Source organism: Puntigrus tetrazona, chromosome 13, assembly GCF_018831695.1.
Source record: "Puntigrus tetrazona isolate hp1 chromosome 13, ASM1883169v1, whole genome shotgun sequence".
Classification (NCBI taxonomy): Eukaryota; Metazoa; Chordata; class Actinopteri; order Cypriniformes; family Cyprinidae; genus Puntigrus; species Puntigrus tetrazona.
In genome coordinates, this window is record NC_056711.1 from 11,508,350 (window position 1) to 11,533,440 (window position 25,091).

At 36.7% G+C, this 25,091-nt stretch overlaps 4 protein-coding genes across 9 annotated transcripts; 1 reads left to right on the forward strand and 3 right to left on the reverse strand.

Moving 5' to 3' along the window:
- Positions 1–888: 888 nt before the first annotated feature.
- On the reverse strand, positions 889–10,986 carry rrp12 (ribosomal RNA processing 12 homolog). Its single transcript, XM_043255617.1, has 34 exons — positions 10,773–10,986; positions 10,267–10,490; positions 9,631–9,714; positions 9,444–9,520; positions 9,124–9,229; positions 8,585–8,701; positions 8,242–8,380; positions 7,960–8,087; positions 7,785–7,883; positions 7,583–7,674; positions 7,390–7,501; positions 7,199–7,299; positions 7,002–7,116; positions 6,771–6,913; positions 6,546–6,667; positions 6,386–6,450; positions 5,684–5,846; positions 5,376–5,530; positions 5,167–5,228; positions 4,915–5,008; positions 4,670–4,828; positions 4,489–4,569; positions 4,307–4,412; positions 4,108–4,215; positions 3,362–3,519; positions 3,178–3,266; positions 2,917–3,075; positions 2,626–2,789; positions 2,406–2,519; positions 2,277–2,320; positions 2,110–2,188; positions 1,758–1,825; positions 1,340–1,422; positions 889–1,255 (listed from the first exon to the last, which is right to left on the reverse strand). The coding sequence occupies exons 1-34, from the start codon at positions 10,909–10,911 to the stop codon at positions 1,156–1,158; spliced, it is 3,849 nt and encodes a 1,282-aa protein (XP_043111552.1). The 5' UTR covers positions 10,912–10,986; the 3' UTR covers positions 889–1,155.
- Positions 10,987–11,736: 750 nt separating this feature from the next.
- Positions 11,737–16,911, reverse strand: ubtd1a (ubiquitin domain containing 1a). Of its 3 annotated transcripts, none has more exons than XM_043255346.1 (4): positions 16,442–16,911; positions 16,202–16,342; positions 13,297–13,524; positions 11,737–12,734 (listed from the first exon to the last, which is right to left on the reverse strand). In XM_043255346.1, exons 2-4 carry the CDS (start codon positions 16,281–16,283, stop codon positions 12,352–12,354), a joined length of 693 nt encoding a protein of 230 aa, XP_043111281.1. In that variant the 5' UTR covers positions 16,284–16,342; positions 16,442–16,911; the 3' UTR covers positions 11,737–12,351. The 3 variants fall into 3 exon arrangements, with proteins under 3 accessions (XP_043111281.1, XP_043111280.1, XP_043111282.1); XM_043255345.1 differs by having other exon boundaries at positions 16,434–16,911; XM_043255347.1 differs by lacking the exons at positions 16,202–16,342; positions 16,442–16,911 and adding an exon at positions 14,753–15,571.
- Positions 16,912–17,053: 142 nt separating this feature from the next.
- On the reverse strand, positions 17,054–24,108 carry zdhhc16a (zinc finger DHHC-type palmitoyltransferase 16a). Of its 4 annotated transcripts, none has more exons than XM_043255340.1 (11): positions 23,978–24,108; positions 21,320–21,556; positions 21,038–21,232; positions 20,848–20,936; positions 20,716–20,744; positions 19,543–19,676; positions 19,204–19,308; positions 18,372–18,448; positions 18,158–18,281; positions 17,998–18,068; positions 17,054–17,908 (listed from the first exon to the last, which is right to left on the reverse strand). In XM_043255340.1, exons 2-11 carry the CDS (start codon positions 21,545–21,547, stop codon positions 17,806–17,808), a joined length of 1,155 nt encoding a protein of 384 aa, XP_043111275.1. In that variant the 5' UTR covers positions 21,548–21,556; positions 23,978–24,108; the 3' UTR covers positions 17,054–17,805. The 4 variants fall into 4 exon arrangements, 3 of the variants coding, with proteins under 3 accessions (XP_043111275.1, XP_043111274.1, XP_043111276.1); XM_043255339.1 differs by lacking the exon at positions 23,978–24,108 and adding an exon at positions 22,782–22,957; XR_006252349.1 differs by lacking the exon at positions 23,978–24,108 and adding an exon at positions 22,782–22,960 and having other exon boundaries at positions 17,831–17,908; positions 18,158–18,276.
- On the forward strand, positions 23,506–25,046 carry mettl18 (methyltransferase like 18). The gene is made up of 2 exons (XM_043255343.1): positions 23,506–23,706; positions 23,926–25,046. The coding sequence occupies exons 1-2, from the start codon at positions 23,605–23,607 to the stop codon at positions 24,787–24,789; spliced, it is 966 nt and encodes a 321-aa protein (XP_043111278.1). The 5' UTR covers positions 23,506–23,604; the 3' UTR covers positions 24,790–25,046.
- The last annotated feature ends 45 nt before the right edge of the window (positions 25,047–25,091 follow it).

The window sequence follows — 25,091 nt, forward strand, 5'->3', positions numbered from 1 at the left end:
GAATGTTGTTGCAGTACGTACTCTCTTGTACGCTCTTGGAGTTCATTTCACATCATTGATGTCTGTGTTGTGAAGTGAAACAGTGCCCTCTGCTGGACAAAAATACTGCAGGAGTCGCTGTTCGATTTAATGATCTACTGGGGCTTTTCACGTTTTAATAGCGATTACAAAAAGGTTTGTTTGTTTGTGATGAAAATATGACAACCATCCATAACCGCCTTCGACGGGCCATCAAAGCTTCATCGCAGAGACTGACTTTAGCTGAACATTAAGCAATAAGCAGTACACTTTCAGGACTAAAAAGTAAACACAATATGGTTAAAAACTTAAACTTAAACACTCTAAACTTTTTTTTTTATTTATTTTTTTTTTATTGGCAGCAGAACAAAGAAACTCATAACTAAATAGTTAGAATCATGTTTGGGTAAACTATCCTTTTAATAATAGGCCTTGTCACGCACAGTTAATGAAAGCTTTCGAAATCAGCAAAAGCTGACAAACCATAAACTTAAGTCTGTCACTGTATTCTCACTGGGCCCATCAGGGAAATCCAGTCAAGCTTATTGAGTAAGAGGACACGTCTGACCTCCAGGAGCCCTCATTCACTCACACACACACACACACACACAGCTGGAATCTACATTAACACCACCAACATCCTCTGCTCAAAACTGTATCAAATGATATCACTGTGTACCATTCATGAGATTTAAATGACTTTTCTACAGGCTCATAAGAACTATATTTTTTTATAACTTGAAAAAAGTAATTTAGAAATCATTCTACAAATGCTTTAAGAGAGCATTATAGTTCACTATTTTGGGGGTTTCACTGCATGAATACCAAAAGGAAAAAGTGTAAGGAAATATGGGAGTTGAAGTTTTTAAATGGGGTTTTGTGAAGAGTTTATTTTCTTTCAAACATAGCAAGTCCATAAATACATTCGGCACAAAGCTATTGTCATACTGCTATGTTCCTAAACCCAAATCACAGAACACACTAACTAGGACCTCTTGAAATCATCTTTCGAGGAGACACTTCCACAAGAAGTTCTCCAAGCATTTTTACAGGAAAACAAGAAGCCCCTAACTTTATTTTGATCACACACCATGGGAAGCAAGGGCAGATCTAGAAAGACCGTAACAAGAAGAAACATTATGCTTTCCTCTTCTTCAGTATCCTCGATCCAGAGTGTGCTCCTTTCTTGGCCCCTCTGACCATGCCTTTGAACTGCCCTTGAAGTTTGGCTTTTTTCCTGTTAAAGGTGCAAGCAATGTTTGATCAGCTGCATCACACATATTTAAGCAGGACAAATGTAAATACAGACTCTGATCCTGACCTGCGGTTGAGCTGGGATTTCTTCAATGGTACATACGCATATGGGTCACATTTGCCCGCTTTCTTAACATCGCCTTTTCCCTTCTGCAATAAACAGACATGTTTAGCGGACATTCAATTTAATTACTGAAACTTAAGGAGTCATAACATTGGATTTTTGTCAATATCCCGAAATTTTTCGAATCATTTTGGCCGATACCGATATATTTCTTTAAGTCTTCTTTAGACTTAAAGAAATGTAGTTATTAATTAATTAATTAGGTTAGTTAACAGCAACTTTACAAGCTTTGAAAATAACTATAAATGAATCGATGCATATTTCCCACAAAGATGCAGTGTTTCCCCTAACATTTTATTTTAATGATGTTAAGGAAAAGAAAATGAACATGTTCTGATGAAAATGGCTCTTCACTTCTAACCTTAGATTTATAGTCCGTCCCAAACTCTGGTCTTCTATCCAGAGGTCTGTGGATTCCGATGCCACCAGCTGAGGAGTTCAGAGAATGTACCATGATATTTCAATCGGTTATTGGACACAGCACAATAGTAATAGATTTATTTAGGTAAACACCATAATTACACTATATTCTTGGTATTAATGCAGTTGACAGAGTTGAGTCAAACTATTAAGTCTAAGAAACTTTCTGCGTAGTCTCGTGTTATTTTTACACATCTGTAAAATATACTATATACATTCAGACTATATTATTTGTAAAAGGAAAGCTGGCATGCACAAGACGAAATTGAACTTCAAAAACGTTATTGTTCTACCTTTGTATGACATTGTAGGTTTGACATCCATATCATCATCATCTAGATCGTCGTGCATTTTCCTCTTTGGATTCTTCTTCTGTTTAACAAAGAAAAGAGAGAAATTAACATTGTACACAGCAAAAACCTTTCTGTAAACTTTACAATTCCGTTGAATATTCACATACAGTTTTGACCCCAGCCTCTTCAAGCACATCATCCATTTCAGCATCTGAAGAGACAAGGGTATGATTGCACTGTGGTTTATTACAATCATAAATGTGGGCAATACATTTGAAAAAAAGGTTATATCCTACCTTTTGTTTTATAGTCATCGTCATCCTCCTCCTCTTTGATGATCAGCCTTCCATCGGATGTCATCTTGAACCCATGCTCTGTTTTGATGGTCTTCTTCAGATTTGGGTTGGTTGCTAGACACATTGTGAAAGAAAAATAAGCAATATACACACAGTTATATGAATGAACTTGATCAGTTTGAGCTGATCATAATTTAAAAAATAAAGAAATAGCCCTTACCCAAAACTCTCTGTGCTGCTTTCGGATCAAGGAAGTTGAGTGGTTCATCAGATTCACCTTCCTTTAACCAGGCCTGGTCCTTTTTCATTGGCTTCTTCTGACCCTTTTTAGGTTTCTCATCTTCATCCAAATCAGAGTCCGAGTCAGCCAGAATGTCCTCAATACTGCAGAGAGACGAATCAAAGCAAAACATCTACTCTTTGAAGTACGTCTTTCTCAGCACCATCAAATAAGCTTTAAAATAAAAAGGAAACTCAATTATAAAAGCAAACTATTCAAGAAGCACTGTACCTCTCTTCTTTCACTTTAGGTTTCTCATCCTCAGTGTCTGATCCGTCCTCTTCTGTCTTGATCATGAGTTTGTGTCTCTTATTCTTGGCCTCTGTTTTACGGATGTTCGCTAGAACCTTGTGCTGATCAGCCGGCAACATGCTTTTGACCAGCTCAAATCTGAACACATTTTACATTATAATTATACAAAAGGAAAAAAAAAAAATGCACCAAGAAATAAAAAAACTAAGTGGTCAGGTTTGGTTAGTTGCTTAAACTTACCCAAATTTCCTAATCAACTTGGTGTAAATGTTCTTAATTTTCACCCTAAAATGTCTTCGCATATCATTCATATTGGTGATGCCTTCCATCTGCAAGACAATAAGGAGAAAAAAGGTAACACTGTCACTTTTATCAGGCACTTTTAAATGTAGAAACTTAAAAACTCTCTCTCTTTTTCACTTACAATTACAGTAATACGGCTGGCTAAAACCTTGACATCCATACAAAAGAGCAAGACTTTTAGGAAACCCAGAGAGGCTTTGACAACGTCTCGTGTCCTGCACGAAAGCAGCAGACACACATTTTGCAGCAGCAGCTCCAGTGAGGAGACGTCAATGGAATCTGTAATGTAAATTTGTAATGTTTATATCTTATTATTTTTAAAGAAAGAATGGACTTTATGCAAGTGTTCTGGTCAAGTGCCCATTATGCTGCTTAAAGAAATAGTTGATGGCATCTGATATCAGCAAGTACTGCAATGTAAAACTAACCTATACAACTTCAAGAGTCAGTTTTTACATTATAATTTCAAAACTAGAAATATTTGTTACAAAAAAAACCTATGAAACTGCTTCAGAGAACATGTGATAACCCCCTGAAGGCGTATAGGTTAGCATAACCAAGCTTTAAATAATGGCCACTATCTGCAAGCTTTACAAAGTTAGAAAGAGCTAATCTCATCTGAAAAGAAATTCATACCTAGGATGGATTCGTAAAATATGCTAGAATTTATTTTTAGAACTATTTCTTTAATATTATAAACTGTTTATGATTAATTACTTTAAAAATGATGATAAATTGTCACTCTAGTGTGTAGTGCAAATAGTTATTCTTCTAATTAAGTACCTATAGCAGCAAATTAACCGAGTACATTCAAAGATAATAGCTTCTGTCTTGCAAATGAAGGTAGATAGCAGAAGTCACTCTTACCTTTGTAATGGAACACTAGTCTTGTTAAAGCCAGAACTGTACAGGTGATCATCGTTACAGAGCTAGTTAGGCCAATGTACACATGGCCTAAATACTCATTTATGGCATCTGAAAACACATGATTATTTAAAATAAATACGTATTTCAGCAAAATACATCTTAATGGAAATCAATTATTTTAAAAAGGTTTTATTCTCACCTTGTACGTTCCCACAAAACCTCACAAATGCATTTCCGATCTCAACTAGAAGAGAGAAGGCATTTTTGCGTGCACTAAGAGAAACTTCCTTAGTGCAAAGGATGACCTAAACGCATTGAAAAGTCCCAATGTTAAAATTTTATGAATAACACTAATTTAAGACTGCTCTATATGAGATATACCTCAGGAAGCAGAGCTGTAATAAAATCTCGATGTTCTTCACTCAGCCGCTTCACTATATGAATCAGACACTTGAGTCTAGGCTGAAAAGTGTCAAAAAAAAAAAGAAAAAGCATCACGTATTAATCAATTACACATTCTGTGAATAAAAATGATTACTTGTTATTTTTTTACAGCTCTCACCCGTTTGGAACTTGAGGCTGCTGTCGGCAGGCTGTCCATCAGCATTGTTTTCAGCTTTTCGAGATTCTGCTGAACAAAAAACTTACAAGACGCACTCTCTCCTCCACAAATTTCCTCCAGCACACGGTAGGCTTTCTTCTGAAGGCTAGAATCCTTGCTCTATATACACAGACAAACATTACATGAAGTACACTCGTAACACAGAGTAAAAGTATGTTTTAAAATGGTAACAGAAAGATTCTCACCTCCACAAAAGGTTCAATCAAATTCAATATCTGGGTCATAGATGCTTCATCTACAATCGGAGCCATTGCCCCAATCAAGTCGATAACTGCAAGTCTACAAAATAAGCAAGATGCAAATTGAGATGCCATTCCACTAAACCAAAAGCACTTTTTAGGCTGATCGTCTCAGATTATGCATTTTCCAGGTTTTCATGTAGGTCTATATCTCAAAAGATCTCTAAACAGAGACAGTAAGGGGCAGGGATGCATTACCGTGTGAAGTTGTCTGCACCACTGAGTCTCTCCGATGCTTTTTGCAGAAATGTGCACACCATCTTGAACCATTGAAACAAAAAGTCAGAACCAGCAACAAGGGAAGTGACAATACATGCAGACTGCAAGATAACTGCAGCTCATTTCTAAGATTACAATAATAATCATTATTTCTAATGAATTTGTTTTTGATATGGTAAATTAATTACCGCCTGTTCCGTAATGCTTAGGTAGACCCTGATTGTGTCCAGGACAGCCATTCTAGCAGTCAACGACTCTCCAGGTTTCGGCTGCTGACTGTAGATATTAAACAGGATGGGAAGAAAGTTCTTGGAAAATCGTTGCAATTCTGCCTTTTCCTCAACTGCAAGATGACACAGAATAAAAAAATTATATATATACACAATCATAACACATCTCACTGAGCAGTCATCAGAGAAAATATAGCCACAGCAATAATAATTAAAAAAAAAAAAAAAAACTACAATAAAAATTGAGTTTTAACAACGCAGCTGACCCGTTTCACAGCTCTTGTTGATAAGAGTCCTCAAGGCCTGGCAGATGCAAAGATGGAGGTCAGGGCGATCATTCAGGGCCATGCCCAGAGACCGGGCAATGCCCTTAAACGATACCAACAGATCAACGGGTTTAGTGCAGAACCCAGGTAACATGGTCCAAAGCTGAAAAAAAAAAAAAAACAAATATTACAATTTTAAACCACTGGGAAAATTAGTCAAATAAATGTTCCATACCACCAAACATTTACATTTAGTCATTTTGCAGACGCTTTTATCCAAAGCGACTTACAATTGAGAGTACAACAGCGATTCATTTTTTTGAGAGACAAACAGACAGAGTAAGTGCTTATAACACCCAGTCACAGGGAGTGTTCAAATTAGTACATGCCAGAAGGGAAGGAATAAACAAGGGGGATGAGAAGAGAGACAGAGACAGTGAGAGTATTTTTTTTTTTTTTTATGATGAGGTTAGGTATTGCTGAAAGATGTGAGTTTTCACATCTTTCAGCATCTTTCACATCAAACGACAAGGATCAGTGGGAGAAAACAGTATATACAGTATTCCAGAGAGCATGAAAAAATATACAGGTCGGGAACAGCAGTATGGTGGGTATAATCTTGAACTGTCCCTTTAACTGCAGCCATTGCATACATGATAACGATCAAAATAATTAGCCATTGTTTGTCAATATTTAGCTTACCTGCATCTGTAAAGTATTATAGACTTTAGCCATTAATTTCTCTCCTGACTGCTCCAGGTCATCAGCTGAAATATCAGAGATCATATGCATATATCAACATGTAATACCGACACCTCACAACATTTCAACATGTAAACCAATGTGTGTGTCCAATACATACCTGTCTGTTTAAGTTTGATTGCCAGAGGGAAAACGTATGAGGTGAAGTAAGCTAACTGAGTGTTTTTCACATGATCTCTTATGACTGGGATGAGCCAGCTACGTGGGAACTCCAGGTCATCACTGCAAAATACATATTTATTTGAAATTTCACAGCAATAATAAACTTAACTAAAATAATCATTTTAATGCATAAAGACTGAGATGCACCAGCAAAATAACTCACTCCGTTCCAGTGATGAGGAGAGGCACAGCTTTCAGGACCACCTCTGGACCCATGCTCTCTACCGCACTGCCCACAGCCAGATCCAGCTCTCCAGAGAAGGGGAACTGAGGGGTGGTCCGCAGGTCACTGAGAGACTGCAGACTCTGAAGATGACACACACACACCTGTGAGTAAACTACCTATTACATAGAAACTTAAAGGAAAAAAAAAAAAAAAAAAAAAAAAAAAAACCTTTGTCATAACAGGATGAGCCTGTTTTCCTGCAGCCTTGTAGAAACATCCCAGGATCTGCAGCACAAACGGCCAAGAGGCATGAAAACGATAGGACAATCCTTCCTCCACGATGCTAAAAAAGAAATGATACTTTAGCAAGACCACGCTATAGAAAAGAGTGATATTTCAAACTATGAAATTAAGAGTTAGCTCACTGAAACATCTTTAGGATGCAAGCCCCATTTCCAGTTGATGAGTTTGGTAAAACAGAGCCGATCTCAGCCATATGAGGAGCCACGCACTCATTTAACAGAGTCTGGATGGAGAAGGGAAAATAACTCTTTAAAACCAAAAGATTAATAAATACAACAAATAATATACTTCTGTGACACAAGGTGTGACAAACCTTCAGAGTCTGAGCCGCAGCAGAGACTACTTGTGTATGTGGGGACAGAAGACACAACATGGTGACAGAGAAGAGACGAGGGAGATGACCGATACTCAGAGAGCTCTGTAAACTACAGGAACAACATTATGTAAGCGACCAAGATAACTCACAAAGGCAGCAAACAAAAGACTTGGTGCTGAAATAGGCCTACCTGGACAGATGAACGTGGGCTTTTTCCATTACAGACAGCCATGCTAGTAAAGGCTGCAGATCATTCTCACTTGGAACAAAGTCATATAGAGCCTAGAGGGAAGGTGTTGAAAGATGCATCAATCTACAAAATGGGAAATTAAAAAGCAGAACCACGTCCTTCTAAAAACCACGTGCGAGTGTTTATTGATTATCAGACTCACTGTGATGATCTGTGCATTCAGTTCTGCAGACATGCTGGCAGGACTAGGCTTGTTGCTGAAGAGCTTGTGGAAAGCCTGCATGGCTTTTGCTGTTACCAGCTTCAGAGAAACAAAGTCAATACAAACAAATTGATCAATTTTAAACCAAAATGTATCACTTAAACTGCTTTCTTACCACATGGCTCAGGGTCATCACACGGAGAAGGGTCTCACAGCAAGATTTTACAGAGCTCAGAGGAAAAACAGACAGCAGGTCTCTTAGAAGACCAAGCACGTGCAGAGTGGTAGTGTCTTCTTTGCTTCCTTGAGATGGATAGAAAGATAATCATTCAATCAGTAACCAGAAATATATATAATTCTGTAAAATAGAAGCAATTACACACAAACAGTCAATGGTTGCAGATTTTCCAAATTTTATTTCACACTTTTTAAATTATTTAGTGGTTGCTTTGCTGACCTCCTGACTTCTCCAATTCTTTGCAGCAGAATTTGGCTGTGGCGGCTGCTGCTGGGTGATGGACCGGGGCATTATCGGAGAACATAAAGTCGCTGTAATGAAGGACTGAGCAAACACCCAGCTGCGCTGCTTTTCTCACCTGCAACACACAGACAATCATCATTCAGTAAACGTCAAATAATCAGTCAGTCATTCTGCAAAGCAAAAACACAAGTAGTGTTTCTATTGTGCATTACCATGACAACTAGCAATGAACAGTATGATTAAAATCTTTAAATGGCACAAAAGGAATATCAGCAATAACATTCCCCACTCTAAGTGGATGGGAAACAAACAGACAGACCTTGGGTTTGTAGTGCACTGTGTAGCTCAAAAGACCATGGTACATCTGTAGAGTCGAAGGGTAACTCCAGACTGACAGATCCTGTTTACGCAGCAGAGTCGATAGACAGGATATGATCTGCAATGAAATATGACAACCGATTAGCATAGACGCAAATAAAATGTGTGTAAAAAATTAAGAGGAGACTCTCTTACAGACAAGAGGGATTGATACAGGAAATTAATAGGAATAGGAAAAATACACTGCAGTACTTTGAGGCACAATTCAGCCATGAAGTAGTTTTAAAAAAATATATTTTTATGCATTAGATATTAAATACCTTTGATTTATTATTAACTGAAGATTGTATTAATTGAACATTTAATCCTTTAAATAAACTTGAGGTGACAATTGTCTAGCAATATGAAATCTTCTCAAAATACAAAAACAATATGATAACAAAAATACAGTCCATTCATATAATAAAAAAATAAATAAAAACAAGCTTCTACTAATAATCAGATTAATAGATTTATAAGTATTTATATAAGTGTACAAACCCATCGAATGCTGGACAACGAGTCAGAATTGGCTTGGTTTGACATGATATCAATTAAAGCCTTGGCTGTGTCTGAAAACTTCTTCTTAAGCACTGCCACAGGCAACCTTGAAGAGATGAGAAGAACATGTACTTATTTAGATCAACAGCTAAGGTCAATACGAATTGCTTCCTATTAGGGCTGGATGATATATTGCATTCTGTAGTCATGCGCATCTAGTCAGTAAAGCCGGTTCCTTGATTACTGACAAGACCCCCGTGATCATGGCATGCGATATATAGCCCATCCCCACTGCCTGTGCTGTTGCTTGCTTTACTCACCTTTTCATAACCAGGTTTAGGAGGTAGGCAACAGCTGCCAGAGATTCACTGCTATCAACAGCTTCGAGTGTTGTCATCTGCCAATTAAAAAAAATGCAAGATGAAAAGACATTCATAGATTGATATACAAAAAAAGCAGTTTTATGACACAACCAAGTCGGTATGAAACATGGTGACTTTAATTTACCAAGGCTGCAAAGTACTCCGTCTCTGTCTCCTTTCCTCCCTGAGAACGAATCACTTCGGTTACAGCCGCCAATACAGCACATATCTGTAGAAAAAGACGACATCCATTATACATAATGTGCTTTCAAATTAAAGAAATATTATCCACTTTCTCCCTTAACGTGAAAGAAAGCCCATGGACGATGCTTTCCGTTCATTAGATGCTATAGGTAAATAGCGAGGAGAATAACAATGTGCAGTAAACGGTAAAACAGTTTGCACAAAAAAATAGCTAGACTTGGATGAGACCGGAAGCTACACCCACAGAATTTATAATAAATATGTAAATAAGAATTTACAGTCAATAAGAAAATTCCTCTCCCTTCCAAAACGTCGACAAGTTTTTACAGATTTAAAGAAATTTTGCATTAAATCACTTGCTCGCCAATGGATTATTGCAATATTTATTTCAATAGTTTGATCTTTCTTTCTGACAACAAGTACCCAAGTAACGTAACGCAATATTTTTCCAAATCTGTTCCAATAAAGTAAATTTAGCGATTACATTTTGGATGAACTTTTTCCGTTAATAATAATAATAATATAGTAATGATAACCTGTGGTGTAGCTGTCTGGCCATCAAACTATACACACAAACCTCTTTATGTGCCGCAGAGTTTGACTCCCAGTAGCGCTGTACTTTTCTGAAAGTGAGATTGGAGCAGTCCGACAGTCCACTGAGAAAAGTCCCAGAGGTTTTCTCTGTCAGAGCTTGATCCTCCACGGAATCACATGCTTCCATGGCATCACTGCTTCTCTGCAGAGATCCTTCCTGAAGCTCATTGTGGAGTTTCAAGGCATCTACTGTCAGATCACTTTTTTCTGTTTAAATATAAACAGAGGTTTGGTTAATATCACCTTCACATCAACCACTCTTTCAACACACTGTTATGATATACTAGCCACTAACACAGTAAAAACATGGGCAGTCCATGTTTTGTCAGAAAACTGTCAGAAATTAAAAAGACGCTATGATTTGAACTACTTTTCAATAAACCCCAAATTAAATCAATCGTCGCCCTCCAAATCAACAAGAATGAGCTTGTTCAGGAAGTTCGACCAGCTAAAGTTACCCACGTGTTGTCAAACAGGCCAAAGTCTTACCAGAGGGACGGCTGAAATATCTGCTTCTCGCTGCCTTTCGATAGCGACTTGTCTCCGGATTGGAGTCACTACTGTGACCTTTCTTCCATCGCCTGATTTTCTGGGCTGTTCCGGATCGGAGTTTTCCGGACTTCACCATTTTAGCAGGTGAAAATCCTTACAGCTGAGCAGACACGTTTGCCTCTCCAGTCAGCGTGTCGCGCTTAGGTTTGCGTCATCAGCGAGCGACTTCTTTGGTGGGAGTCGCATACCGTCATCGACAGATCATTAAAAAAAATATCACGAGTTGATTTGTCCCTGTCACACTTTTCCAATTGAATTCCAGTGGACCAGTTCAATTATTATTCATGCTCCTCGACCACAATGTAATAGATAAACTTAAAAGGTAATCTGAAATGTATAATTAGTTTAATTGTTCTCTTTCATGTTTAAGAGAATGTAATCTGTTGTCTCGGCTTCAAATATTCAACAGACAACTAAAGACCATTTTGTCTACTTTTTAATTTCCCTTAATACCAACATGAGCTGACTGTCACATAAAATATACTATACTAGATTCAATTTACTTCATCTTGTATCCTATTATTAAGATATCAAAAAACGTTTCCACTTTTACTCAAACATGACAACATACAGTGAGACAACATACATTCGAGAAATAAATCAATGTTTGTCAGTCAGACATATATCTTTGCTTGTTGTTTATTAAAATATGTATTAAAGTAAACTATTCTCAGGGTTTTTTTAAATGTGATGATTGGCATTATGCCACAAATGTTATTAACAGAATTTCTCCTATATATACTTAAGCCAATTCTTAAATGAAGCCAGTCTACATTTCAACCGAAAATTCAGTAAAAATAAATAAATAAGAAAGAAAGAAGAGAAAATAAAACACAGTATAAAAATCTGTCAAATTTATTAAAAACTTGTAAAATGTTTACAATAAGAAACTTAAATGAAATATTACAATTATACAGTTTAGATCTAGTTTCAACATTTAAAATACATTTTTATTAGAAATAATTGACCTCTTAGTCCTGCAATAAATTATAAAAGCGTATCTACAAACAAATGAATATACTTGAACTTCAGAATATGAACACGGGCTGTTGTTGCATTTACAGATAACACAGATATGTAAGTCTCATAACAGTCAATGATTAATGTCCTGACAACCTTTTAATAATCCAAACGCTCTGAGTTCTGCTCAATATTGGACACCAGACGAATCAAGGATGAAGGCAAATGATACCACATAGAATATGGAATTGAATATATCCACACAACATATGTAGGGATATTAAAACCAAGAAGGCAAGGTTTAATTTAATTATGGAGTGTTAAGAGTACAGTAAACAGAAACTTAGCTGATTTTGATAAATCTTTTGAATATACTCTCCAATTCATGTATAGCTATATTAATGTTTCTTTTCAGCTCCTCATGAATTAAGAACATGGACAATTCAGTTAGAAAAATTTAAAGGACATGTGTTAAAATTAAAACCTGATGAGTGATTTTATACAGTAGGAACGGTAGATTTGAGTTCACTGAGTCCCAGTTCAATGTTTTGTGTGTTTAGTTGGGGACAATGGGCTGACTAACAATGACCTGTATTACAAAGTCCTTCTGGATCTTGGTGTCTTGTAAACGTGTTTTATCCGTGAGAAGCTTCCCAGAGAAAAACCATCGCTGGTGGGTGGTGTCAATGTCTTCCTGAATTTGAAGCTGTTTTTTTAGTTGACGTATGGAGTCGGCCATTGTGACGCTGAGGCGGAGGTCTTTTCCGGTGGAGAGACGTACCTTCAACTGGAACTCCTTCTCCTTCTTCTCCTGTAGCTCAGAGTTTTCAGACACATTACGATCGTTGCACTCGGATACCAGGTTGACTGGAGGAGCCAAGCAGTATGCAGGGAGCTGATAGCGGTTCCCCAGTTCATCATAGCACTCCATAAGAGACCCTGAAAGAGCAAATCAAAAGCTTGTGCATTTTAATATGTGAATATGTATGTATATTTATATGTATACTACTGTCTAAAAGTTCAGGGTTAGCAAGATTCTTTAAGTGTCTTATGGTGAGCAAGGCTCATTTTTTATAACAACAGTAATACTGTAAATAGTATTACAATTTATTTGAACTGTTTTATATTTTAATATATATTAAAATGTAATTTATTTCTGTGATGACAAAGTTTAATTTTGATCAGTCATTACTACAGTCTTCAGTGTCGCATTCTTCTATAATTTTATTATGCTAGTTTGTTGCTCAAATAACCTTTCTTATTATCAATGTTCAAAATGTTAATATTTATGTATTTGATAAACAGAACGTACGTGGGGAAATTCTAACATTATAAATGTTTTACTGTCACTTTTGAACAATTTAATGCAATTTTGCTAAATAATTATTGCATTTAAACCAATTACATGATAATTATTAAAAAAGTTGTACTGCATTTACAAAATCCAAAACTTAAATATTTTCACTAGATCTGTGTATTAAGATGCTGTTTAAATGTTTACCATGAGGCAGTGTGATGCTGGCTCCATCTACAATAGCCTGCGCCAGTTCATGGTCGTTACATTCAGTCGCTACAGCTGCGGCTTTCAGTGCATCCCAGATCTCTTTACGGCCATCAAAAGCTGGGGCTGTGTCCCAGAATTCGTCTCTTTTACTGCGCAGCTGGCCTTCTGTCATAGGATATTCACTTTTCCACTTGGGCTTATCTTTCTTCAGGGGCTCATTGCGTCCTACAGCAGAAAAAGACATAAATGTAGAAATGTCACCTGAATATGCATTAAGCGACCAGAGCGATGTATCCGGGTGACATCTGTAAAAATCCTATTTCGCAAAAAGGGTTCTGATTTCTTGTTAAAGATCTAGGACAGCAAATACGTCTTATATAGTAGATGTGACATCACAGATTTTGCCCAAATGAGATTCAGTGGATCTTACCAAGAATCTGATTTCCCATGCTAAAAGCTTCTCCTTCACATGTAGCAAAGATTTCTAAGCACATAAATGGTAGTTTAAGTACTTTTCCTTTAAATGAACTATATGGATCAAATGTAAAAATGCAGTAAAAATCAGCATCTGAGCCACAACCTTAATCAGTCAAGCCAGTCTAACTCAATGTCAACTAAAGACAAGAAGCTCATGTACAAGTAGGTTAAAGGAAAATCCCTTTGAAGGCTATTGGCTCAGACCATAAGTGACTGAATCATTTGTATACAAACAAAACGTGACAGAATCACCACACAGATTTCAAAACATGCACCATGAGAGCTTTGAATGTTTATCACTTTTGTAATAAACCTGTTTTCAAGTCAAAGCAGCTGTCACTGTGACACACTGGAAATATATATATATTTATAGTGTCTAAGATTAAAGACTTAATCGGGTGATGCAAAACAGGATTTAGTGGCCTCTTTCCCATCATGCATCACTCCTAGTAAGACGGGAGTTTACAAGAGTACAACACCACAAAGCAAACACACTCCATCTTTCTGCATTTTCAACAAAAAATAAATAAATAATATCCAACCATTTAGTCTTAATCACTAAATGTTCATTTTCATCATGCGTTCTTATAAAGTCCAAGTTCATGATGTACTGTAAAACAGCCAAAAAAACGCACGTTTAACACACATTTAAAGTAATACTGTAATTCTATGCTCACATAAAACAGTAAGTCATCAAACTAAACATGGCCAGTCCATCTGCCATCTTGCAGACATTTAAACCCTTTTCAGGGAATAAATACAGGAGTTTAAAATACTCATTTACTTTGGGTTGCTATGACAGAGAACATTAGTGTGACAACATGTATGAACAAAACTGTATCTGCTAGCATGACCAAAAAACCTGCCAAACTTATACTAACAAATAAGTAGGCTACAGTATATCAACAACCTCAGCAGTAGCGCTATCTCTAAACATACGCTGCTAGTAATTGTGGGCTGCATGTACGCTACTTACTTTTCAGCACAACTGTTATCGTTGGTTGATAGTCTCTTGAGTTTGCAACTCCCATGGTCTGAGCAGTCACTTATTCCTCTAACCAGTGAAAAGTTACTGGACAGTCACTCCTAGGACTTCATGCAAGGGTTGAGACAATCAACTCCACATGCGTGGCGCTACGAGTCACAGCAAAACCCATGACGCTCCGCTAGTAGTTTCTTGCAAAATAGTACACGCCCATCACCCGATTTCTGAATCTAAAAATAACAACTGAACAAATATAAACCAAAGCAAATCGCCAAGATATCTTCCAGCACCAAAAAATAGACTTTGCTTTTACAATCCCTGGCTTGGGCTTAGATGCATGAGTGACTTTTTACAACAAACCTAATCCAGTCAACTCTATTTTAGACCAGGAAGGATAGTCAAAAATAAACTGTAAATCCCAGGATTGTCTCGAGCAGGTGCATCCAAGAACTGAGACAAATACATCTAATCTAAAATGTCCCAATCTTAATGGATTTCTCAGTAAAGGAAGAACAGACAAGAAGTTTATATATTATACAACATGTTAATCTTTTTCGCGTTGTGCCATCAAGTCATTCAAGGATATTTTCTTTTATGTTGGTTTGCTTAAGAAATCAAAAACATGGGTTCCTGCAGGGACCTGTGAGTTCCAAAGTGTAAGATCTGCCCTTACAAAAGAAATAAAATTAAATTTACCATAACTGCTCATTTTCAAAAAGTGCTTTTTGACGATTTTTGAGATGTAAGAAAGGCATTTTCAAAATGAGGTCCAGGTACCCACAAGGGGCCACAAGGGAGTGCATGGTAAAGATTAAATAAATGTAAAAAGTAAAATTGTAAAAATAAATCAATTAAAATAAAAGAAATATTAAAAGAAATATAACTTTAAAATAAATATAAAATAAATAATTGTAAATAAAAAATAAAAAAATCACAAATTATAATCAAGACACATTATTATTGATTGATAATAAAACATTCTATAGATTCGTTAGAAATTTTAGTATGAGCGCACCAGGTTATATTCCATGGCATTTTGTAAAAAAAAAAAAACTATTATAATAGGAAAATTACTCAGTTATTGCATTTGTATTCTCTATCATAAAATATCTAAATATCTAAAATACAATAAGAAAAAAAATCACAAATTATAATCAAGACACATTATTATTAATTGATAATAAAACATTCTATAGATTTGTTAGAAATTTTAGTATGAGGGCACCAGGTTATATTCCATGGCATTTTGTAAAAAAAAAAAAAAAAAAAAAAACTATTATAATAGGAAAATTACTCAGTTATTGCATTTGTATTTTTTATCATAAAAAATATTTTTTTATCAAAATATCTAAAATACAATAAGAAAAAAGAAAAAAAAAATCACAAAAAAATACAACCTACGCATTATTTGCAAACAGGATTCCTGGACTGAAGCCTTACCTCCTCCTTTAGTGCTGTATCTAGATGCACTCCTCGAGGACAGGTGAGACCTTTGACGTATCACTCCAAAACAACTTCCCATCCCTCCAACTCACATCAGTACCAAACCTCAGAAGCCTGGACGCCCGAATAAAGGCATTTCTACAGGATCCAAAATGTATAATGTAAATGCAAACGTTCTAGTCAGTGACGTCAAAAGCATATTTTGTTTTTGCATAAGAAAGAACGTAACTAGTTTACTGTAATTTTGTAGGTTATCTGGAGCATTGTTGTCCGAGGGGAGACACGGCAACGTCGTATTCCGCTGAGTCGACATTTGCCTAAGACTTAAGCTGATCAGTAACCTTCTAGGAAGGCAAAGTTAATACACTAATGCAGTCAATCGACAGTTTATACAAATCTAAACTCGATATTTAATTATCCTTTAGTTTAGTTTAACACACACACTTCCCGATGCAGTGGCCACTCGGATACCTAAAGAAGAATAAATGAATGTAGAGCTCTGAAGGATGAAATCGGTGAGCCTGCGACTAGAGGGCGCTCGTGCACATCATCCTCAACAAGTGCTGCACAGAAGACAGCAGAGATACGGCAGGGTCGACAAATCACAAATATATATAGAAAATTATTATTAAATAAAATGTATATTCATATATATTTTCCCAAACGTTACTCCAGTTACTGTTACAACAATTAATCTGTAGTTATTCCCCACTGACTTGGAGAAAATATTAGATTGTGAAATAATGGTACACTGCCATCTAAATGCAGCGATATATTTAATACGCAGTAATGCATTTATAGATTGTTAACAAAACTGATGAAAGATGAAAGATGAAACAAGAAATGCTGTTAAAAAAAAAAAACATTTATTTAACGTAATAAAATTCTAGGCAAGTTTCTTCAGATGTGGTCGACTTTGGAAATGAAGTTTGGATTTCAGTGCATTTAAATAGTGATATAAATAAGTAAAAATCATATTTACATAATCAAAACTAAACCCTACATGGCTACAAACTCTGCTTTGAATGAATAGTTCACCCAAAAATGAAAATACTGCAATCTTTTACTCACCCTCCACTTGTTCCAAACCTGTATGAGTTTCTTTATTCTGTTGAACAGAAGATATCTTTTTAGTAACAGCTGACAGTAGCCACTGACTTTCATAATATTTTTTTTTGTCAGTGGCAACTGTTAAATGTTTGGTTATCTATGTTGCTCCAAATATCTTTTTTTGCATTCAACAGAATAAAGAAACTCACAAAGGTTTATAACAAGCGGAGAGTGAGCAAACGGTGACAGTTTTCTCATTTATGGGTGAGCTATCCCTTTAAGCACAGTATCTTTCATAGATCGCACAGACAACTGTCATGATTTCATTACAAAATATCGATAGAAACATCCAAAATATGCATGGAAGTTTTGGAGGGCAGCCCTTTCATTTGGTCAGAAAGAGCAAAAGTCATCCGGTGAGATCACCGTCTAAATCCGGGCTCTGCAGACTCCTGTGTTCGCAGGGCTCTGGTTCTGCATTCAGCCTTGGGACAGTGAGCGAGACTCACATGTTGGTCACTGCCAACTAAGACAGTCAAGTCTTTAATGTCTCAGACTGGCATCATGTCTTTTTTAAGAGGATAAATGTCCCATGTCAGTCCGTCACCATATGGGGTGTGTCCAGAGGGCAGGAGAACGCGTGTCAGCCAATGACTGCGAAGACGATTCAAATAATTCACATTAAAATTACAGCTTGCAGACTGCAAAATATCACTTATAGCATGCAAATCGTGTAATTTTACCTTCTTTTTTCTACACCGAAGAACACCTTCCAATTGTTTAGTATACCATAACTAAAAGGATTACGATAGACCTTTAAATAGAGAGAACAGGTTAAAAAAAATAATTGCATAGAAAATCCTTAAATCCACATTCCAATCATTTAAGACTTTTATACCTTACCTTTCCACGTTTTGCCAAACGTTTGGCCTCTTTGTTGTTTATATGGCGTTCAATGCTGGTTTCTCCACGGGTGATAAGTACAGCATGCCACAGTGTGAGAGCTCCTAGGGCGACTGACACTGTGCTGGTGAAAAAAACAGCAAACATAACAAAAGACGTGAGTCTAGGGAAATAGTAAAACCAGTATTGAGGCCGCAGCAAAAGAATAGATTACCTTGTGAGGACCCACATGTAGATAACGCTCTTGTGAAACATCCTGTCTTTGTAGGTGTATGGAGGTTGTGAAATTTCCTGCCCATTGAAGCATTCGAAAAGCAAAAAATATTTAATATTATAAAAAATATAATACATTCGTAAAATATTGCAACATACTAAAAGATAATTTTTATAAATAAAAACATATTTTAAATATGATACGAATAATGACTTATATGAGTGCAACTATGTTATTTATACATATATACTTTAAAAAAATCTTACTAACCCCAAATATTTGATGTTTTTAAGAACTATGCTCACCAATGCTGCAATTATTTTAATTAACATAGAATAAAAACTTTTTTATTGCCATTTACAACAACTGATCTATTTCAATATATTTTAAACTGAAATCTATTCCTGTGCAGCTGAGTTTTTAACAGCCGTTACTCAAGTCTCCAGCGTCACACGATCCCTCAGAAATCATTCTAATAAGCGGATTCAGTGCCTAAGAAACATCTCCCGTTCAAATCATCAAGCTAAAAACTACCCATGTGCAATGTTTCTCATTCATTGCTCCAAATGGAAACGCACCAGATTCTACCAAGCAGAGCTTAAAAAGTCTAAAGTTCACCAGTAAATCCCCCTCATCCAATTGTGACAAAAGAAGAGTCGGTAAGTAATACTCATCTAAATACGCACGGTTAGCATTGGGATAGAGAAGTTCTGAAATGAGTTTTCATAGCATGCTGTTCGTTTAAGAATGTTAATCAATGAACCATGTTACAGAAAACAAAAAGTACAGCTCTAAAGTCTAATCAGCAAGCAGAAAACACGACTTGGGCCACCTGTACTCCCTTCCCGGCCATGCCTTCTGACGGGACAATGCCGATGAGAAGCGCAATCCCGGTCACCGGGACACCCTGTTTCTCCGCTTCCAAGTGTCTGAATTGCTATGGAATGGCAGAGAGACAGCTGGCAGTTAAGACATGCCCGCTACACCAGACTTTGAGAACAGAAAGAGAAAAGGAGAGACACAACCATTCAGGAAGAGAGGAGTTAAACGCTATCTACCTTATTCATTAGAATAAGTAAAGGAAAAAGCAATGCCCATCTTTCAAGCATTAAAATGTTATACTACATGGAAAAGTGCAAAGATAGCAAAGCCTCAAAAAACAAAGCCTTACATCTATGGCATTGTACGCATCAATAAACAGATTGCGACCGCTGATGCTGCAATACATGCAGCCCAAAGTCAAAAAGAGACAAAAGGAGAAGAAGTAACGATGATTGTAATGGCCAACACAGTTGTTAAGCCAAGCTGAATATAAATAATTAAGGACTTAACTACACGGAAGCGAGAACAAAATGAAATGCATCTGGACTGTTAAAGGAATAATTCACCAAATTATTCTAAACCCTTGTTACTTTTATTCCCCTGTGGAATGCAACAGGAAATCTGAAGAGCAGCAATGACAAGACTTTTGGCTGCTTTTTAAGTATTTGTCCCATTGGGATTTTTCATAATGTCTTTGTCAAAAAGTTGTAAGCTATGAACAAAGCCAACTAGCTATAAGGCAATAATATTAGAAATAGGTACTTAAGGGAATAGTTCTGTTAAACATAAAAGAAGATATTTAGAAAAATATGGTTAACTAAACAGATTCTGTCCCCATTGACTTCTGGAGTAGTTTTTCCCTATTCTTTTATGTTCAACAGAAGAGAGAAATTTTGTGGCAAACTATACTGTTAATAAAGGAAAGATCTAGAGTAACATAAATAGTTTTAAATGACAATAATAACAAAAAGCAATGTATAATTATAAAAATACTGATTTAAAGATGATGAATATGTATACAGAAATGTTTATTGCCAAATGAATATATATACGAATATATATGTCAACGGGAAGTGTTTTCAGGTTCTCTAAATAATAGTTAGTTTGTTGTATTTTCAGAATAATAGGTAATGTATTTTTTCCGATTTTTTGTTTCGGAAACATGATTATTAAAAAAAAGTTCAAATAACGTGAGCTGGTGGCTTCTGCAAAAATGAACAACCTCGTAGCTCACAGAGTACGTTTGTCTTTAAAGCTTTCATTTTTTATTAAGTTATGAAACTGTTAAAAACACTGTTGAACCCTATTCTGAAAACTGTTCTTTGCAATTACAATGAATAAATGCATTACAACTTGTGTATAGTTTGCAACAACGTGAATGTGAAGATATGACAGAATTTACATTTTTTGGACCAACTATTCCTTTAAATCGAACGTTTAACTAAAACATAGCCAATATATATTTAAATTTTACAGTAAAATAAGACCAAATGGGAGCACTTTGGTGATTTAAAAAGGATACGGCAATGATGATCCATTTTTAGAATACATCTGTAAAGAAAGAAAGAGGGATGTTGATACAATGCAGCTGACACTGTGCCAACATTCAGATTTCATAAGCCTGTTGGGACCAAGAAAACTGTGTGTCTCTTACGTTTTACAGATGCCACAGTGATGACTTCGCGCTGGTTTAGGAATGACGCACTTTTTACAGAATGACACAAACGGGACCTCATTTTTCATCTGAAACACAATGTGAAGAAAGAAAGTGCTACTGTCAGGTCACGAATGACAATGAATACACATCAGCTGCCAGATTGTGGCATGTCTAAAAGGTGGCAAACCTTTGGAGGGTATCCAGGCGGAGTGTTTGTAGCTTTGAAGTAATGGAAGACTATCATGACCAAGTTCCAGTGCCCGTAACAAATGTGCCACATCATCCAGCCTGGAGAGTAGGTATGGAGGACCAACGGTAGAAGGCAGAAGTATGCGATGAAAACCACAGAACTTGTAAGAGCTACTACTAAAAACACAAAAACCTTAACAGAAAACAGAAAAGGCACAGGCTGTAAGAAAAACAAACAGACATTGCAACAAAATAACGTGATGCCAATTATAAGGCCTACCATGCCAAACCATCGCGTGACAACCTCCACTGCCCAGAACACTGGTTCAAGGATGCAGTCCAGTACCACTTCAGAGTTAGTAAGCGAGTTAAAATAAAGGGATTTGAAGATCAGTTTGATGTAGCTCGCAGGCTGCCTCAGTCTTCTGGGCATGCGACTGCGACTGTGTCTGCCGCATCCGCGCATGCATCGCAGCAGCAGGTGCATGACAGTAGAGCAGGGACGCATGTTCAGTCCCTGTAAAGACAAGAACTTAGCTTTTAATAACCTGTTCGACCTTCCTGAATATCAGCACAAGCAAGTTCCTCTGCCTATGGCCTGCAGTTTGCTCACTGACAATTGCCCTCATGCTGAACCTGTAAGACAATTAGACTAACCAAGTATCCTTCTAAGCAGATGGTGTGGATTGATATAAACCAATAATGCAAGCATGGTTTAGTTTTCTGATACCCCTGAATTAACTAACATGACACAAATATACGAAAGGTTGATGACCTCGTTTGTTCAGTCTTTAGAAAGCAGCATACTTTACACGATTGTCCTGATATAAATGCACCTAAAACACCCCGCCCCTTTTAAGTTTACCTTAGAAATAAAACTCAGGGATGGTTAGGCTAGTGACTAATGCGTCTTTCCGTGGATTTGTAGGTGCAATCAAACCATTAATCTTACTAAAAGGACTCCAGTCCATCCCCCAAAGAGTCCCTGCGTCTGAATTTAGATTGAAATATGCTTAAACAAAGATCTGGGATGAAGTGAAACTTTGTTATTTATTCATAAACACAAAATCAGTTGCAAGCCAGTTTCAAGACAAAGCGTTTATTAATCATATAGGTGTGCCCGCAGTTAGAATGCTAAAAATCTTAATGTTAGCACTGCATGCCCAGACTTCGTAAAATTCAGACATTTGAGTGACGGATCTGGACAGTCTACATTCCGGTCACACCAGTGAATGTGGAGGGAACACAACCACCCATATGATATAACACTGTAATTGTAAAAGATGCAAGCAGAAAGAGATGTAATAGTTATAGTGGCCAGGAGATGCTGTAAAATGTGTGTATAAATGGTCAGCATCATACACCATCCCCCAATGTCATAAACAGACTATAATCTCAGGGACAGATTGTGAGTCTGTGCATCTAAAATGATCATTAAGAGAAAACGCTCATAGATATTAAGTTAGTACATCACAGTGTCAAAATTAAATATCTACAATATGTAGTTACATGTATCTGTCTGTCTCTCGTGTATCTATCATCTAATACACACTCATATACAGATACATAAATAAATACACAAATACGCGTAAATATATAGACTTTTGTATACCGCACATTATTGATAAAAAAAGGATAACAGTGATTTTTAGCACCTCGACATGACTGAAACAAGCAGCAAGGCAAGAGCTAAACATCAAAGAGCACAGCATGGCAGATATTTGTACCATCGGATGTCTTACCTGCTCAAGATCTTCTCCGAAAACTGCGATAAAATCAACTCATGATACCACTGAATGTTTTCTGCAATATTTCGCGACAAACGGAGATAAATAATTGGAAGTAGCAGTTTCTATCCCTTTGATTTCATCTACTGTCTGTCTGTCTGACGCTCAGGGATGTGAGCTCAGCTGTCACGCTGGGATTTCTGGGAATTGAAGTTTAAAGGCGTGTAAAGCGGAAAAATGATCTGATAATATTTTTATAATGTATATTTTTATATTATTAATAATCAAAATTACGTTATATTATGTGGTATTTAATACATTAATAGCATTTCGGTTTGAGTTTAATTAGATTTAAAACAAACAGCAGCAGGGAATTGTGGGAATTGAAGTTTGATTCATATCCATGTCATTTTCGCGAATCGGTTCTTCTGAACACTTTCTTTTAAAGAAACAATTCATTTATTCTTTTACGTGTTGCGTGAAGTCTGCCACAAATTCTGCAAGAAGAAGATTCTTTTACGTCTTTGCTAAAAATCTGCCCTAAAAAAGTCCTATTACGTGTTCTTTTTCTACATGGCTGTACTATTTCGCAGTTTGTTGCAGTCATGAATAACCAGTCCATAAAATCTAACTCACAATAAACCACGAACATTTACATTGCTAACATAATTTACACATATTGGTTAAAAATGCTGTTTAAATAACTCCTATTTCTGAAGCTGTTCTGTTCAACCAGTGCATTGAAAAGATCCGACTCAAAAGAACAGTTCGTTCGGGACTAAAGATAGCAGATGTTTGCACGTGCTAAGTCACCGCGTGGGTCAGAATGGTATGAGAGATGGCATTCAGTTTCAACTTCGATATTCCTTTACAGACAGACGAGACAAACGATAAAGAAAACAAAGACGACAAAGCAAAAGAAGTGGATCTTAAGGGCACGGTAAGGAAATGTATTATTAGCTTGCTAAAACCGGCTATATCTTGGCTAATGCTGCAAGACAGCTGGCTATAAGATCTAATATTATGCTTGAAATGTACAGCACACTTTAAATTCTAAGACTAGGATGATTTTAACATTTTAACAATTAATATGAATGTGCAATTACTTAAGCTAGACCCCGTTTGTGATTTACATCTGTCTATATATTTATTTTCATAGGAAGTCAGTGCAACCGTTGCAAAGAAGATAAAGGATGCTGTGGAGCACCAACCTTTGTTGGATCCTTTGTCTCAGATTGAGAGCTGGGTGCCTGAAACCATAACCATAGGTTCCCTTCCTCCCCTGCTCTGTCTTAATGAATCGGTTTTTGAGAAGACTGCTCCTGAACGTGATGACAGTGAGGAGATACTGGCCAAAACACTGACTCAAAACTCAGACCTTATCTCTGGAGTCTATGAGGGTGGACTTAAGATATGGGAATGCACTTACGATCTACTTGAGTACATTGATGATGAAGGAGAGACCTTCGCTGGGAAAAGAGTGTTAGACTTAGGCTGTGGAGCAGGTCTACTTGGTGTACTTGCATTGAAGATTGGAGCCAGCAAAGTTGACTTCCAGGATTATAACAGCACTGTGATAGAGCAGTTAACAGTGCCAAACGTTTTTCTCAATTGTGAAGATGACGAAAATGAAGAGAAAAACAGCAGCCCACCATGTAAGAGAAAAGCCCTGAATACAACAGAGGAATTACTAGATCGTTGTGGTTTCTTCTCAGGCGACTGGAACTCTTTTCTCACACTTTTGCAAAATAAAACCCCACCACCAAAATATGACATTATCTTCACATCAGAAACCATATATAACACAGACTACTACTCATCACTTCATAATGTGTTTTGTGACCTGCTTGATGAGAATGGTATTGTTTATTTGGCAACCAAATCTCACTATTTTGGAGTAGGAGGTGGCCTTCATCTGTTTGAGAAGTTTGTGGAGCAGAATGATGTCTTTCAGATTAGGCGTTTAAAGGATGTGGAACAAGGCCTTAAGAGACATGTTGTATCATTGACATTCAAAAAGTGACATTCAAATTGTATTTAGAATAATGTGCCTATTCAGTTATGGTGCAAATTACCATAAAATAATAATTCACATTGTTTTTAAGACAAATGGACTGGAGATCCTAAATTGTGCTTGGTTTGAATAACTTGAAACAACAAGAGCACCATCACGGAAACTGGAGTGTGGTAAAACACTGAAGATTTGTTAAAGTCAGAGTTCAATCTGTAATAAAACACTGCAAAACCATCATCAAATAAACAAGAGCTGACGTAAGTTTACATGTACCAGCATTCGTCTCTACAATTGATCACGTAGAATGACAC

Excerpts from the sequence above, each read along its gene's own strand:
- mettl18 (XM_043255343.1), top strand. The coding sequence starts at position 23,605 with ATGGCATTCAGTTTCAACTTCGATATTCCTTTACAGACAGACGAGACA. Across the intron at positions 23,707-23,925 it reads AAGTGGATCTTAAGGGCACG|GAAGTCAGTGCAACCGTTGC; the intron begins GTAAGGAAATGT and ends TTATTTTCATAG.
- rrp12 (XM_043255617.1), bottom strand. The coding sequence starts at position 10,911 with ATGGTGAAGTCCGGAAAACTCCGATCCGGAACAGCCCAGAAAATCAGG. Across the intron at positions 5,531-5,683 it reads CAACAAGAGCTGTGAAACGG|TTGAGGAAAAGGCAGAATTG; the intron begins GTCAGCTGCGTT and ends GTCATCTTGCAG. Across the intron at positions 3,520-4,107 it reads ACTAGTGTTCCATTACAAAG|ATTCCATTGACGTCTCCTCA; the intron begins GTAAGAGTGACT and ends TTTACATTACAG.
- ubtd1a (XM_043255346.1), bottom strand. The coding sequence starts at position 16,283 with ATGGGAAGTTGTTTTGGAGTGATACGTCAAAGGTCTCACCTGTCCTCG. Across the intron at positions 13,525-16,201 it reads ATACAGCACTAAAGGAGGAG|GACGCAATGAGCCCCTGAAG; the intron begins GTAAGGCTTCAG and ends TTTCTGCTGTAG. Across the intron at positions 12,735-13,296 it reads CAGCATCACACTGCCTCATG|GGTCTCTTATGGAGTGCTAT; the intron begins GTAAACATTTAA and ends TTGCTCTTTCAG.
- zdhhc16a (XM_043255340.1), bottom strand. The coding sequence starts at position 21,547 with ATGCGTCCCTGCTCTACTGTCATGCACCTGCTGCTGCGATGCATGCGC. Across the intron at positions 19,309-19,542 it reads ATGCGTACAATGCCATAGAT|CAATTCAGACACTTGGAAGC; the intron begins GTAAGGCTTTGT and ends GCCATTCCATAG. Across the intron at positions 18,449-19,203 it reads TGGCCGGGAAGGGAGTACAG|GAAATTTCACAACCTCCATA; the intron begins GTGGCCCAAGTC and ends TTCAATGGGCAG.